Source organism: Onychomys torridus, chromosome 13, assembly GCF_903995425.1.
Source record: "Onychomys torridus chromosome 13, mOncTor1.1, whole genome shotgun sequence".
Lineage (NCBI taxonomy): Eukaryota > Metazoa > Chordata > Mammalia > Rodentia > Cricetidae > Onychomys > Onychomys torridus.
The window spans coordinates 23,775,615-23,788,613 of record NC_050455.1 but is presented as its reverse complement, the minus strand read 5'-3'; the positions used below and the strand labels follow the sequence as shown (position 1 = coordinate 23,788,613).

General features: G+C 40.9%; 1 protein-coding gene across 13 annotated transcripts in view; it reads right to left on the bottom strand.

Moving 5' to 3' along the window:
- Apc (APC regulator of WNT signaling pathway) overlaps positions 1-12,999 on the bottom strand; it is a 100,700-nt gene that overhangs the window by 17,340 nt on the left and 70,361 nt on the right. For 7 of the 13 annotated variants that reach the window (XM_036205102.1, XM_036205109.1, XM_036205103.1 and 4 more), the window contains 5 exons: positions 9,759-9,857; positions 7,095-7,473; positions 5,520-5,615; positions 4,082-4,135; positions 403-542 (listed from right to left, as the gene is read on the bottom strand). In XM_036205102.1, the coding sequence (XP_036060995.1) occupies positions 403-542; positions 4,082-4,135; positions 5,520-5,615; positions 7,095-7,473; positions 9,759-9,857 (768 nt within the window). The remainder of the gene's footprint in view (positions 1-402; positions 543-4,081; positions 4,136-5,519; positions 5,616-7,094; positions 7,474-9,758; positions 9,858-12,999) is intronic. The other 6 variants (XM_036205107.1, XM_036205106.1, XM_036205114.1 and 3 more) reach the window with 4 other exon arrangements.

Sequence of the window (12,999 nt, the reverse complement as noted above, 5' to 3'; positions counted from 1 at the left end):
GTGTCCTCTTCAGGTGCACAGCTCTCCACAGTCAGTACAGTGTCCTCTTCAGATGCACAGCTCTCCACAGTCAGTACAGTGTCCTCTTCAGGTGCACAGCTCTCCACAGTCAGTACAGTGTCCTTTCTTCAGGTGCACAGCTCTCCACAGTCAGTACAGTGTCCTCTTCAGGTGCACATTTGCTTTGTTTAGGCAAGAAACAACCTACTAAGTAGGGATACCCAGTGGGGAAAAGGTGCTTTCTTTTTTTTAAATTAGTCATTGTTCAACTGGGGTGGGGTGGGAGACACACAAAAAAATCAGAAGTAATTCTTTGTTTCCTTAGTTCGAAAAGTTGTTTTTATGAAAATAAATTAACTCCTAACTGAGCTACTTTAAGAAGTAAATCTTAGAAAGACATACCTTGTTGGCAACATCTCCAAAGGTCAAGTTTGTCAAAGCCATCCCAGCATACCGTCTTAAAGTAATACTGTAGTGGTCATTAGTGAGCCCATACATCTCACAGTCCACCTGTAATAATTCTGCAATGGCCTGCAGTCCCCCTAATTTAACAAGGATAAAAGGAGAAATATAATAATCTAGAATCAAATAAACTGGCAACTTAAGAACCAGGGGGAAAAAGTCTCAAAGAATGAGAATACATGATTTAAATTTGCTCTTAGAATGAAAAGCCATAAACTGCTGTAAACAACTTTTTGTGTGATACAAAGTACAACTGACAATGGTTACACTTTCTGCCAGTGTCTCCACCCTCCAGCCTGTAGCTTTACTGACTGGAATAAACATGTTCTATTCACTGACATACACTGTGACTTGCCAACAGTAAAAGCTATTTTGTTAACACTGGTCTTCCTAAACCTAAACAGAAAAATTAACTTCCTGCTACTGTGAGAGCTTTACAACTACTTTCCATTGTCATGATCTGGGGCCTAATACTTTTCTATGAGTGAACTAAGTATCCTTAGGGATAATAAAACTTTTAAATGAAATTGTGCTTGAAGCAAGACTTACTTCATGAAAAGAATGGTCTACTCAACCAATTACAAAGTTCTACAAAGTTTCTTTAAAAAAAAAATTCTTAATTCCCATATTAAGCATACCAGGCTTCAGTATTTTTCTTCTAATTCCTAGCTAGCAGGTGTGCTTGATAATGCTCACAGCGGTCAACACTGGGAGGGAAGGGAGAAAACACAAGGAAAGGAAACGAAAGACAATAAAGGAAGGGCTGTAAAACAAAGTGAAGCAAATGGTGAGGATGAGGATAAAAGAAAGAGAAAAATGCACAGGAACTGTGAGAGGGTTAGTCATCATCAACATCAGTCACCACGGGACTTGGGATGTTGTTTTGTTAAAGAGAGGTTGCTCAATCATTTAAAAAAATGTGCTTGTCAGTTTCAGCAGGTTGCAGGCCTGAAAGCCCAGCGCACTAACATTTTATGAAGAACACGACAAGATCAGCAGAAGAATTTGCAAACCAATGAAGCTAAGTTCTATGTTGAGCTCAGAACTTTATCTAGAGTACAGGAGGATTCATGTAGACCTTTATGACAAGAAGAGATGACAGGCAATTCTCCGAACATTGGCAAGCAAATTAATTTGTATAAAGAAAATCCAAACCATATTTATGAAGATTTTCCTCCATCTCTTTGCAATTATGAGTAAGCAGAGTCAGTGAAAGGAATCACTTATGAATGGTGTGAAGCACCCAGATCTGGAATGGGGAAGGCCCAGTGAAGGGCTGAGAAACCAAGTTCAAGGTGAGATTTAACAGATGATGGAGTATCTAACAAGGGTAGGGCCAGGAAGAGAAAGAAGTCCTCTGGTCAACGGTATGTGGAAGGGCTCAACAAGGAGGGGCCACCAACTGAACCTACAAAAAACGAGCAGCTCAGGACGTTAGGCAAAGGAGTACAATTAGAGGCACATTGTAAGAGTAGGATGAGTGCAGTGTGCAGAATGGCTGAGGGCTGCAAGCACTACAAAGTATGTAGAACCAGAGAGACAGTGGTGTCTAGTGTCCCGATGAGAAGCAGCAATTACATATGTTCACACATACATGGACAGATGGACGGACACACACGCGCGCGCACGCACGCACGTTGTTGTTTTTGAGACAGCGTCTCACTATGCATCCCCAACAGACTTGGAAGCCCTATGTAGACCAGACTGGCCTCGAACTCATAGAGATCAACCCCATCTGCCTCCCAAGCACTAGTATTCTGGGTATGTGCTACCATGCCTGGCTTGAAATACTCAAGAAACAGGATTAAAGTGCTCAGTTATTAAATGTAGGAGATGCCAATGTAGTCATGGATGATTTTCCTAAGATTTTGATTTGAACAACTGGGTTATTTGAATGTCAAACGGAACCCTGGGACAGACAAGATTTGGGGATGGAGGTGACAAATTCCATTTGTGAGAGTTCAGTTAGAAGTGTCTAGAATACTATATAAAGAAGGAAGATGTCAGATAAGTAGCATGAAAATATATCAAGGATTTGGTAGAGTGTTTGCCTAGCACACATAAAACTCAGGAGGGAAAAGATAGATTGGGATGTGGATCAGAAAAACGCTGGCTGGACAGTGATTAATACAGCAAGTGGAGCCCTGGACTAGACGATTCAGCAGAGGGACAGGGAGTGGGGCTTAAGGCCTGGCTTCAACGAACATCAGTATTTGCTAAAGGAGAAGTAAAGCCAGAGTAAAGGAGAAGGAGCCAGCAACATAACTGATGTTTTGATGCCAGGCACTGACTAGGGAGTTCACTAAAGACCTAAAGACTGTGGCCCGGGACACTGATGAGATGCTCCAGATGTGGAGAGCTGTGAAGCAGGTCTCACTACCAAGGTAAAACACACTGCTCTGTTTTTGCATGAAATCTTGCCTAGTGTAGTATCTAGATTATTTCCTAAGAAAGATAAAATGGTCTAAAGAAAGTGCTAAGAAGGCATTCGATTGTCAGAGAACTCTCGTATCAATTTTAGGATTTGATTTTGAGTAAAGATTAGAGCAAGATATGCTGTATTCTATAAAGACTATGACTGATAAAAAGATCAGTACAACCTGGAATATAGATAAAAGAGACCCGTGATAATTTCAGGTAAGTAAAAAGAAAAAATTCAGTGAATTCTGAGGCAAAAACTGTAATTCACAGTTAAGACCATAAAAGGATTCACTCAAATATGATGCGAATTCCCAGCTGACAGAATAAAAAATTGATTGCCCTATGAGTATGTTTCACTGCAAAGGTGAGTCATCCTCCTGTATCTTTGTATCTGTTAGGAAATAGTGGTCTAGATGGGCTTATTATTGATATGATGTTTCATTACCTTACAGACAAGGAAGATTCAGTTGCTTCAAATGATATTAAACAGAACCCATACTTTAGACTCTTAGTTAAACTAAAACAAGATAGTAAGATATTTAATTTTTAAAAGTATAGGATTTTTTTTTTAATCATATGGCTTAGCTAGCCATAATTACCAGGAGATTTCCTACTCTAAAATGAGTATTAGGGGTCTACATCAGTATTTTGTAGACTGATATTCCAGTTTCCCAATCATAAGCATCACATAGACTGTTTACTGGATGGGATTCCTAGGGTCCTACAAGGCTGGAAAATCTATCTGGCCTGGCAGGTGCTTCTGCTGACTGTTATGATCTAGAAAGGTTGTGAAATACTCATGTAATAAATCATGTTTTCACCGGAAGCCAGGGACTGTCTCAATCATTTGAAAACTCCAGTGTCTAGCACACTTTCTGGGACAGGCTCGGGGACTGTCAGTATCTATCACTGCTAGTACAATCTGAACGTCTGGTAGTAAACAGGCCTGACGTAGACGGCGCCAGTGCTCACTGACCAGGTCTAAGAACCCTCCTCTAACAGGGACTGACGCCTTCCCTCCTCTTCACTGCCGGATCCCTGGGCTCCCCGCACCCTCTCCTCGCACCCTCTCCCCGGGACTCACAAGCCTCACTCTTCTTTTGTCCCAGTGAGAAACTGGAGGCGAGGAGGGAGAGGAAGGTAACCCCTGTGGCTATGTCCCCCAGTCACACCCCAGAGGCCCCATCCTGCTCCTCACCTGAAAGCCCCTGACCTAGCTCCTGTGATGAAATGCCCCGGGTAGCCTTCCTACCTGAAGAAGAAGAGGAACAAACACTGAGTCTAAGTTTTATTCTGAAATTCAGATAATTAATGTGTCAGTCCTAGCCTATAGTCCATTGGAACATATGAACACGTACAGAGAAATCTTTGCAATATCTTACAACTGAGTTTTCCTGTTATTCGTTTTACCCCTTTTCATAATTATTGGCATTAGGAAAAAAAAATTCACAAATGCTGAGATTGTACTGAGCTGGGGAAAACCCCTAAGATTAAATAAGGTTTCACAGAAAGAGGATCGGGTGGGCCTTCGGGAAGAAAAGCGTGGCTGGAGGGCAGGCCTCCAATCACAGAGCATGGAGTTCTGCACAGTGACCCTTTCTGCAGTGCAGTCTGGACTCCACAGTGAATGATGAATAACGAAGGGAGTGGAAGAACATGATGCGGGGCTAGAACGCAATGGAACATAAACAGCACAAAAGCATGGGTACAGTGCTACCAAGACAGAAACTCAGGCTGTGCTTCCCGGGTGTGGGTGACTAGAGAAATCCAGCTGAGATGGCTCAGCATGACACAATTTGTAAACGTATGTGTAAAATCAATCTAGAAATTAAAGAAAAACCATTACATGAAAAAATGGGTGCTCAATGACTTCACAGGGTTTAGAGGGTATGATATGTAGCTAAAAAGGAGTACTTTCTCCAAAATCAATGAAATGTTTCTACCTTCAAATAGAATATGTCTTTCTACATACACTAGTTTCAACCAGGGTGAAAATCCAGTAAAATACTGATAACCATTAAGGGAAATTAAAATGTTAATAACTCTTCTTTCTGGTATTCATCTAAAGTGACTGACAGACTGTAAGAACAATAATTTTTTCCCCCTGAGACAGGGTTTCTCTGTGTAGCCCTAGCTGTCCTGGAACTTGCTATGTAGACCAGGCTGGCCTTGAACTCAGAGATCCACCTGCCTCTACCTCCCAAGTGCTGGGATTAAAGGTGTGTGCCACCACCACCTGGCCAAGAACAATGATGTTTTAACAAATATTTCAAACTGTCCTTTTCATCAGAGGTGACACAGGATCTACCTGGGCAACAAGGACAGGGGTGGTCCACTTGGTAGTTTTCCAATCTTTGGTTAAGATTTTAAAATTGAAGCTGGTTTGTAGGAGGGTAGACATTTCTGTGATTCAGGACTCTTTCTCCCTGGAGACCAGGGTCCAGGACCCTTTCTCCCACAGAGACCAGAGTACAGTGCTTTTTTTCTTTTTTCCTATATGGCAGCCAATCAAAGTCAGTAGGCTTACATTATCTCGACTTATCCGTCTACATTTAGAAAAATGACGAATTTCTTTTGTTGTTTTAAAGGTTCAGCAGCATTTATCTATATGGCATTAAGAAACCTGTTTATCTTACCAAGTTCATTCATTGCATGTCTATGCTCTTCGTCAAATGAAAGTTTCATTAGAACACACACAGCAGGACAGATCTGATGTTCAACAGGAGCGGGCACTGAAAAATAAAATCACCTAAGCCGTGACCTCTGTTATCTTGGAAGGATGCTATTACACTTCTCAGATGTGCAGCGTTAGTACTATGTTCCGAATGTATAGGAGGTTAGTAGATGGACAAGCCTGCCAGACTACTCTCTAGGTTTTGCTCTAGCTCATGTGTATAATCATTTTAAAGGAGGACTCCATGAAAGAAAAAGCACACTTTGGTGTAACACTGTTGGATTTTGTTTCTAATGTAAGTGTAAGCCACCATGAATGGTTATGGATTAAAAGCTATGGTTGCACACAAATGTGATACGTAGCAGAAAGTTTCCTATACAGACAGATACATAGTAAAAATTTAAAGGATATCCAAGAAAATGCACTTACATCTTTAATACCATATGCAAGGTCTCAAGTCACTATTTAACACAAAATATTTTTAAAGTAGTTTTTTTAGGAGCAATTATATGACTTATTAAATAATTGTGGGTACCCCACCATCAAGCAAGGAACGTTCTCCAAAAAAGTGTCTTATTATTAGCTCTCACTCCAAGGCTCCCTAAGTGGATTAAAAACCATCATCCCTGCTCTTTTTCTTATACATTTTTAAGGTTTGAAATAATCTTTACATTAAGCTTAGAAAAACTCTGCTATAGGTTCAAGGACATATGCAAGTGTTTTTAGCATAAGCCTCAGTTTAATTTCTCAATGGAGACGATAACACCTTTCCTTTCCTTATACTACATAAAGGCTACTGTGAAGACCAAGAAACAACAGAGTGTGCCCAGTGAATGTTGATAAGGAAATGTAAAGAATATGGCTTTGTTGCTAACAGCTAAAGGAACTTATGTAAAATCACCTTCCATTCAAAAGGCAACTTAACTGCTCACACTGATTCTAGTAACCTTTTCTAAGTAACCTTTTCTTTTTGTGGTTCTTTGCAATAGGGTCTTGTGACATAGGCTGACTCTGAATTCTGTATAGTCCTCTTGTCTCCATCTCCCAAATGTGAAGATTACACACACGAGCCATCAAAGCAGCTAGCTTTAAGTTTTAACTACAAATTTCTTTTGGCTTGTTCTTCTGGAAAGCTTGCCTGGAGGTCCTAGTAGGGACTGCTGCTACTCATATATCCCTGACTGAATGATGGCCCTCCTCTTCTAGGGACGGTCATTCCTTTCAACTGTGTACTCAGTTTTGGGGGGAAGCAATAAAGCAGCGGGGGAGGAAGGGAATGCCTGCCCAGCCATATCACCCTCACATCTGATTTGCTTGTTGCTTTGATTGCACAGTAGTACACATAACATTTTCCTTTGCTAAAAATTTTTAGGGATATGCAGATTTTAAGCCTTTAATGTGTTAGCAGCATTAGCTAGCTAATACAAATCCCTTCTATTCATAAAGACAGCATCCTAACTAAAAAGAGTTCCTAACCTACAACTTACATACGTATGCTTTGAAACATGCAATGTGATGTATACTACAGAGAACATACTTGGATTTTTGTCCTGGTCCATGCCTTGTTCATGGGCTTCCTGCCACTCCCAACAGGTTTCACAGTAAGCTCGTATCTGTTCCAAAAGATGAAGGACTCGGATTTCACGCCTGCCTCTCTTGTCATCAGGCTGTGAGTGAATGATGTTGTGGAGTGCTGCACTGGCCCTGGCCCGAGCCTCTTTACTGCCCCGGGAATTTCCCAACAATACCGAGTCTTTGTCATTGCCATGTAAAAGCTGGATGAGGAGAGGAAGACATCCAGACTGCCGCATGGATATACAGCTGTCTTGGGAGCTAGACATGGCTAGCAAAGTTCGCGACATATCGTCCTTATCATGAGTACCAAGCATTGACAACAATGAGTACACCATTTCCACCTGTGGGCCAAATGAGTTTAGAAACACATTATGACTTTAATACCCAAAAGCCAGATTAATGAAGTGATGAATGGGATTATTTACTAAATGTATTAAAAATGAAAACAGAACAAAGTAAAAAAAACTTTTCTGGATGAAGTGATGAGTGCTATTTCAAAATAACATCCACAGTTGGTTTATGTGAATAAATAATAATATTGCAAACTGTTGAAAAAAAAGGTAGGTTCTTAACAGGATTGAAATTGCTATTTGCCTGCATCAGCTGAAGCTAACTGATCACTATGAATGAAAATAATTAATCTTTCCCTTCTCTCAAATACCTACTCATTCACATTCTCTCTCCTTCTCTGGAATGTGTTTTAATTTAAATTCTCTATATAACTTAAAACTCCATTTTACTTCTAAGCAATAGAAGACGCTTTGCAACAATTATAATCTACTAAATGCTAATTCTTTGAATCATCACATTTCATCAGGATTATAATTACAACATTTAAATTTATATGATCTGTTATCATATAAAATTATTTTGTCATAAAAAGAAAAATGCCACAATCACAGAGAGTGGCAAAGCCAAGAATTGTTATTATTTTCTTTTTTTAAAAAGCAATTGGTAAGCATTAGTAGCTTTAGCAATAAATTGGAAGGATTAACTTAGAAGCAAATTAGAAATAGAAAAACAGCATCCAGGAAGCATGGGTTGTTATCAGCTTCCCTTCAAAGTTAGAGGATATTCCATAAAAAAGGAGAAGAATGCATCATCTGTTTAAGTCAGAGATCCACAAGAACACATCTGACTGTATCTTCAGACATATTTTTGGTCTTAACAACAGTGGTATATTAGTGTTAGGGGCATCTTGTAGGTAGAGGCCAGGAGTGTTGCTTAACACCCTATAGTGTAACGAAGAATGACCTAGCCCATGTTGCTGAGGTTGCAAATTCTGTTCTGAATGTGTAAACACACTTTCCAGTGGTGCTGGTTCTATTACGGCAGCGACAGGACTGTGGATAATGTGTTTTCATCAGACCTAGCTTCAAAGTTTGGCTCCATCTCTTTTAAGCAAGCTTTGTGATACTGGCTAGTTCACTTGACGTCTCTTGAGCATCAGTTTTCTGAGCTGCAAAGTGGAGGGACTTCCATTACACAGAAAACTATATAAAATAGTCTGGCAGTCAAATTGCATAGCAAAGCCTGGCTGTTATTATGCACCAATGACTTTTAAAGGAAATGCTCCCTGACTGCCAGTGTCCATGTGCCAAGAGTCAGCACTGTGTTGATGCTGAACCAATCCGGTCAGCTGTAGATGCTAGTGTCCCCAGGCAGCTTCTTCCTTTCCAACCTCTCCCTCAGAGGGAGAAGAGTACAAGTGTTTGAGAGAACTGGTGAGGACGTGGAGGCAACAACGCCTTACTGGCATCCTCGGGGCGGACCCAAACAGACACTACCATGGATGAGCACTGTTACTCAAGTTCATCTCTTTGATTTTTAATGCTTCTTCTTAATAAACCGAGTCCAGAGCCTTGGGCATGCTAGGCAAGCATTCTACCCATGATTTATATCCCTAGCCCTATAATTCATTTCTTAAATTATATTAGTTATTTCAGTGTTCCCTAAGCACTGCCATATTACTTGAAGAGAACACAGAGTATGCAAGGAAGACAATGTAATTCTTCAGTTCTGACTGAAAGCATATTGCTCAGAATTCCATCTTAGTAAAATACTAAAGTGATTTACTTCTCACACATTTCTCCTAATCTTAAAATATTGGTTGCACTGCTAATGTTCACTTTCAATAATTTTCCATCCATTGCAATAAATATTCATTAACAACCATTTGTAGATACTATCGATGCTGAAGACAGAGAAGAAAAACAATCTGTTTTCTAAGAGAGTTTCATGCCAACTGTTAACGACAGGCACAAGGGAGGCGAATGGCTAAGAGGACTCTTGGAACTAAGAAAACGTCTTCTGGAGACGCAGTGCTCTGAGTCCTGAGCTGTGCAGAGTCAGTGACGGCCCAGCACAGAAGTGGAAAGGCATGGGGTGTTGAAGAAGTCAGTTTGGCTGAAGCTTGGGATGTGAGTAGGTTAATGAATAATGAGCTGAAAAAGAAATTAACAGGCACCTAATTCGGGAGTTTTTAACAAGTCTCATTTTCTCTTGTTTATGTTTCTTTGTATAAAAACGTCACTTTCCCCTCAGGAGACTGAGTCAGCATCTTTAGAGAATGTCCATGAAGACCATCTTAGCAAAGCATTCCTAGCCATTTGCAATCTGCCATTACCTTGGTCCCCAGATGACTTGTCAGCCTTCGAGGAGCAGAGTTTGTGCTGCTAGAACTCAGAACACTGGCTGTTTCATGATCCACTCGTGTGGCTGAACTCTAGAAATGAAGCAAATTCCAAATGTGTAATTTAGAAACAAATACAGCACCTCCTAAGCTCTCCGTCTAGAAGAGCTAACACAGCACCCAGCAGAAGACTGCATAAAATCCCAGAGGGAAGCAGCAGGCAGCCGTGACGGCTGTGGCCGAGGAGAGCTGCATTTATAACAACGAAGGCAGTGCTGGGGACAAACACGGAGAGCGGGGTGGATTAAATAATCACTGGGGGGGGGGGGGCTTTAAAAGATGTTATATTCAAGCTGTGGAGTCACTGAACTTTAGGGGGCAGACCAACAAAATCAGAATTATATTTTAAAAAGAACAAAGGACAGGTTGGAAAACTTACAGGTGGCCAAGAGATTAGAATAGATTTTCGATATAAACCAACAAATTCATGGCCCTTATCTAGGCTCAAAGTCAAATAAAATGATAAATACATTTGTGAAACAATAGCAAATGAATCATGACAGGCTATCCAATGCTATGAAGGAACCACTGGTTTCTTTGGGGATATAATAATGGCATCAGGTATATATTTTGAAAAGTGTTCTTAGCTTGGAAATGTACAGTAAAATATTTATGAAACAAATGATGGAATATTCTTCAGAAACAAAATGGGTAGTTGCTGTGGATATCGCTCTGTATAAATAAAATGCTGATTGGCCAGTAGCCAGGCAGGAAGTATAGGCAGGATAAGCAGAGAAGAGAACTCTGGGAGGTGGAAGGCTGAGGCAGAGAGACGCTGCCAGGCACCACCATGAGAAGATGTTAAGATACCAGTAAGCCACAAGCCACGTGGCAACTTACAGATTAAAAGAAATGGGTTGATTTAAGATATAAGAACTAGATAACAAAAAGCCTGCCATGGCCACACAGTTTGTAAGTAATATAAGTCTCTGTGTGTTTACTTGGTTGGGTGTGAGCGGCTGAGGGACTGGCAGGTGAGAGATTTGTCCTGACTGTGGGCCAGGCAGGACTGGAGAAAACTCTGGTTACAGGGAGTCAAAGTGGATGTGACCTATATGGATCACTATTACTTTGCCTTGGTGCCATCTGGAATCGCCCGTGCATGGCTTCTCCCCCTGGTCCATTTTCCTGGACTCGTGCTTGAACTTCGTCACTACCTATAGACGTCATCAAAGATCTCAAACAGACAAGCTGAGACCACATTGAGGAATGGATTCTATATAAACAAGCAGGGACTAGCCTGAGTCATTTACTTGTAGCCTTTCCTACCATTTAACTTTCTGAGGAAATAAACACAGATGAAGAAATCCTCTTCCTAGCAAGGATATCAGTTCTCCTTTACAGCCACTAGTCATTCACTCAATTATTTAACCATCAAGTATTTACCAGGGACTGCGGTATATAAACACAAACTAAACAGGATTTTTTTTTTTTTTTTTTTTTAAAAAGACGGTCTCAATATGTAGCTCTGGCTGGTCTCAAACCCTGCTTGCCTATGCTTCTTGAGTGCTGGGATTAAAGGTATGCACTATGCCCAGCATAAATTCTTTATATTTGAGACGGGGTGTTGTTATGTGACCCAGGCTATCCTCAAACTCAGTCTTCCTGACTCAATCTTCCCAGGCTGTGATTACAGGTGTCCACCAGCACTCTTGGCATGACAGAATTTTTGTATTTCTGGAGCTTGTAGTCTAGTGGGGGAAATAAACCTATCAACCAAATAATCAGACAAATAAATGTAAACCTGAAAGTGTGCGAGTCTTCCAAGGAAGGAGCATGCTATGACAGACAGCCTGCCTCTAACTGAGTGTTGACCTAGCTTGTCTGAGAATGGAACAACAGGAGTGAGAACAGCACTACCTGGGACAGACAAAGGGTATTTACTGAGAAAGAGGAAGCCCAGTGAATGTGAGGAATGCAGGGGGCACGGCGGCTCGAGTGGAGAGGGCAGGCTCTGCCCTGCAGCTGACTGTTCGTACGGTCGAGGGCAAGATGGTCAAGAACTACCTTTAGTCTAAGAACTAAGAGAGCATTGGAAAAAGCGATTCACCAAGAGTAGAGTATCTGTAAAGATCATTCTCACAGAGTAAATGGAAGGCAAGTCAGGGTAAGAGAATGGGTACAAGAAAGGGCACGTCGTGGGTGGTACAAGTAACGTATCAAGGCTGGCGCTTGGTGACTAATCTGTGATGCTGAGGACATCAATGAGGTTTCATTCTTAATGAATGCCAGTGGTTTTTATTTCTGGAACAAATAATAAAGTAAATTAATAATCCTCAAGATGTGATGTACACAGCTTCTATCAAGGTAGGTTGAAAGGCCAGGTCTGGTGGTGCATGCATCAGCCTTTCAAATGGCTGGGACTAGTGTTTAAAGAAACTTGGCAAAATAAATAATAGGTGCACTGATGAAAACCACTTGTCTACATTAGGATGTGAAAGCAGTGACTGATAATAATAACTAAATATATAGTGTTGGTGGGTTTCATGTAAAACAAGACAAAAGAATTCATTATTTGAAGGAGGACTAAATACTGGGTCCTGAATTGCTACTTTCTTTTTTTCTTGAGACAGTGTCTCTCTGTGTAGTTCAGGCTGGCCTGGAACTCACTATGGAGCCTGTTGGACTTGCACTTGCCATCCCAGCTCAGTTTTCATATTTGGGATTATTGGCACGAGCTACCATGACTCATTTGCCCCTTTCAGTAGATCCCTCCTTGGCCATTCTCACACTAAATGAGTAACACGCGGCTTCAAACAGGACTCTGGGGAAACCTTACATGACAGAAACGGAAATCAGCACAGCATTTTCTTCTATTTTCTCAAAATAAAAAGGCTCTATAGTTGTCACACACTGTAAATACCTGACACTTATTAAAAGGATAACAAATGCATGAGCAGTAGAGCAAAAGCTACAACAATCTCAACACATGATAGCTTCCTGCGACACTGACCTAGACATTTCTCTATACAGATGCACATAAACGTATGTACAGTGAATTATCTCACTGGCCTTCTTGTGCCCATTTTGAAGCATCTTTAAATAGCTGACTTTTCGATGAATGTTTGAAAATAATATAATCTTGACTTTTTGCTGTTGTTCTGAGACAGGGTCTTCTGTAACAGAGGCAGGCCTCTAGCTGTCTTTGTAGCTAGCAGTAGCCTGAACTCCTGAT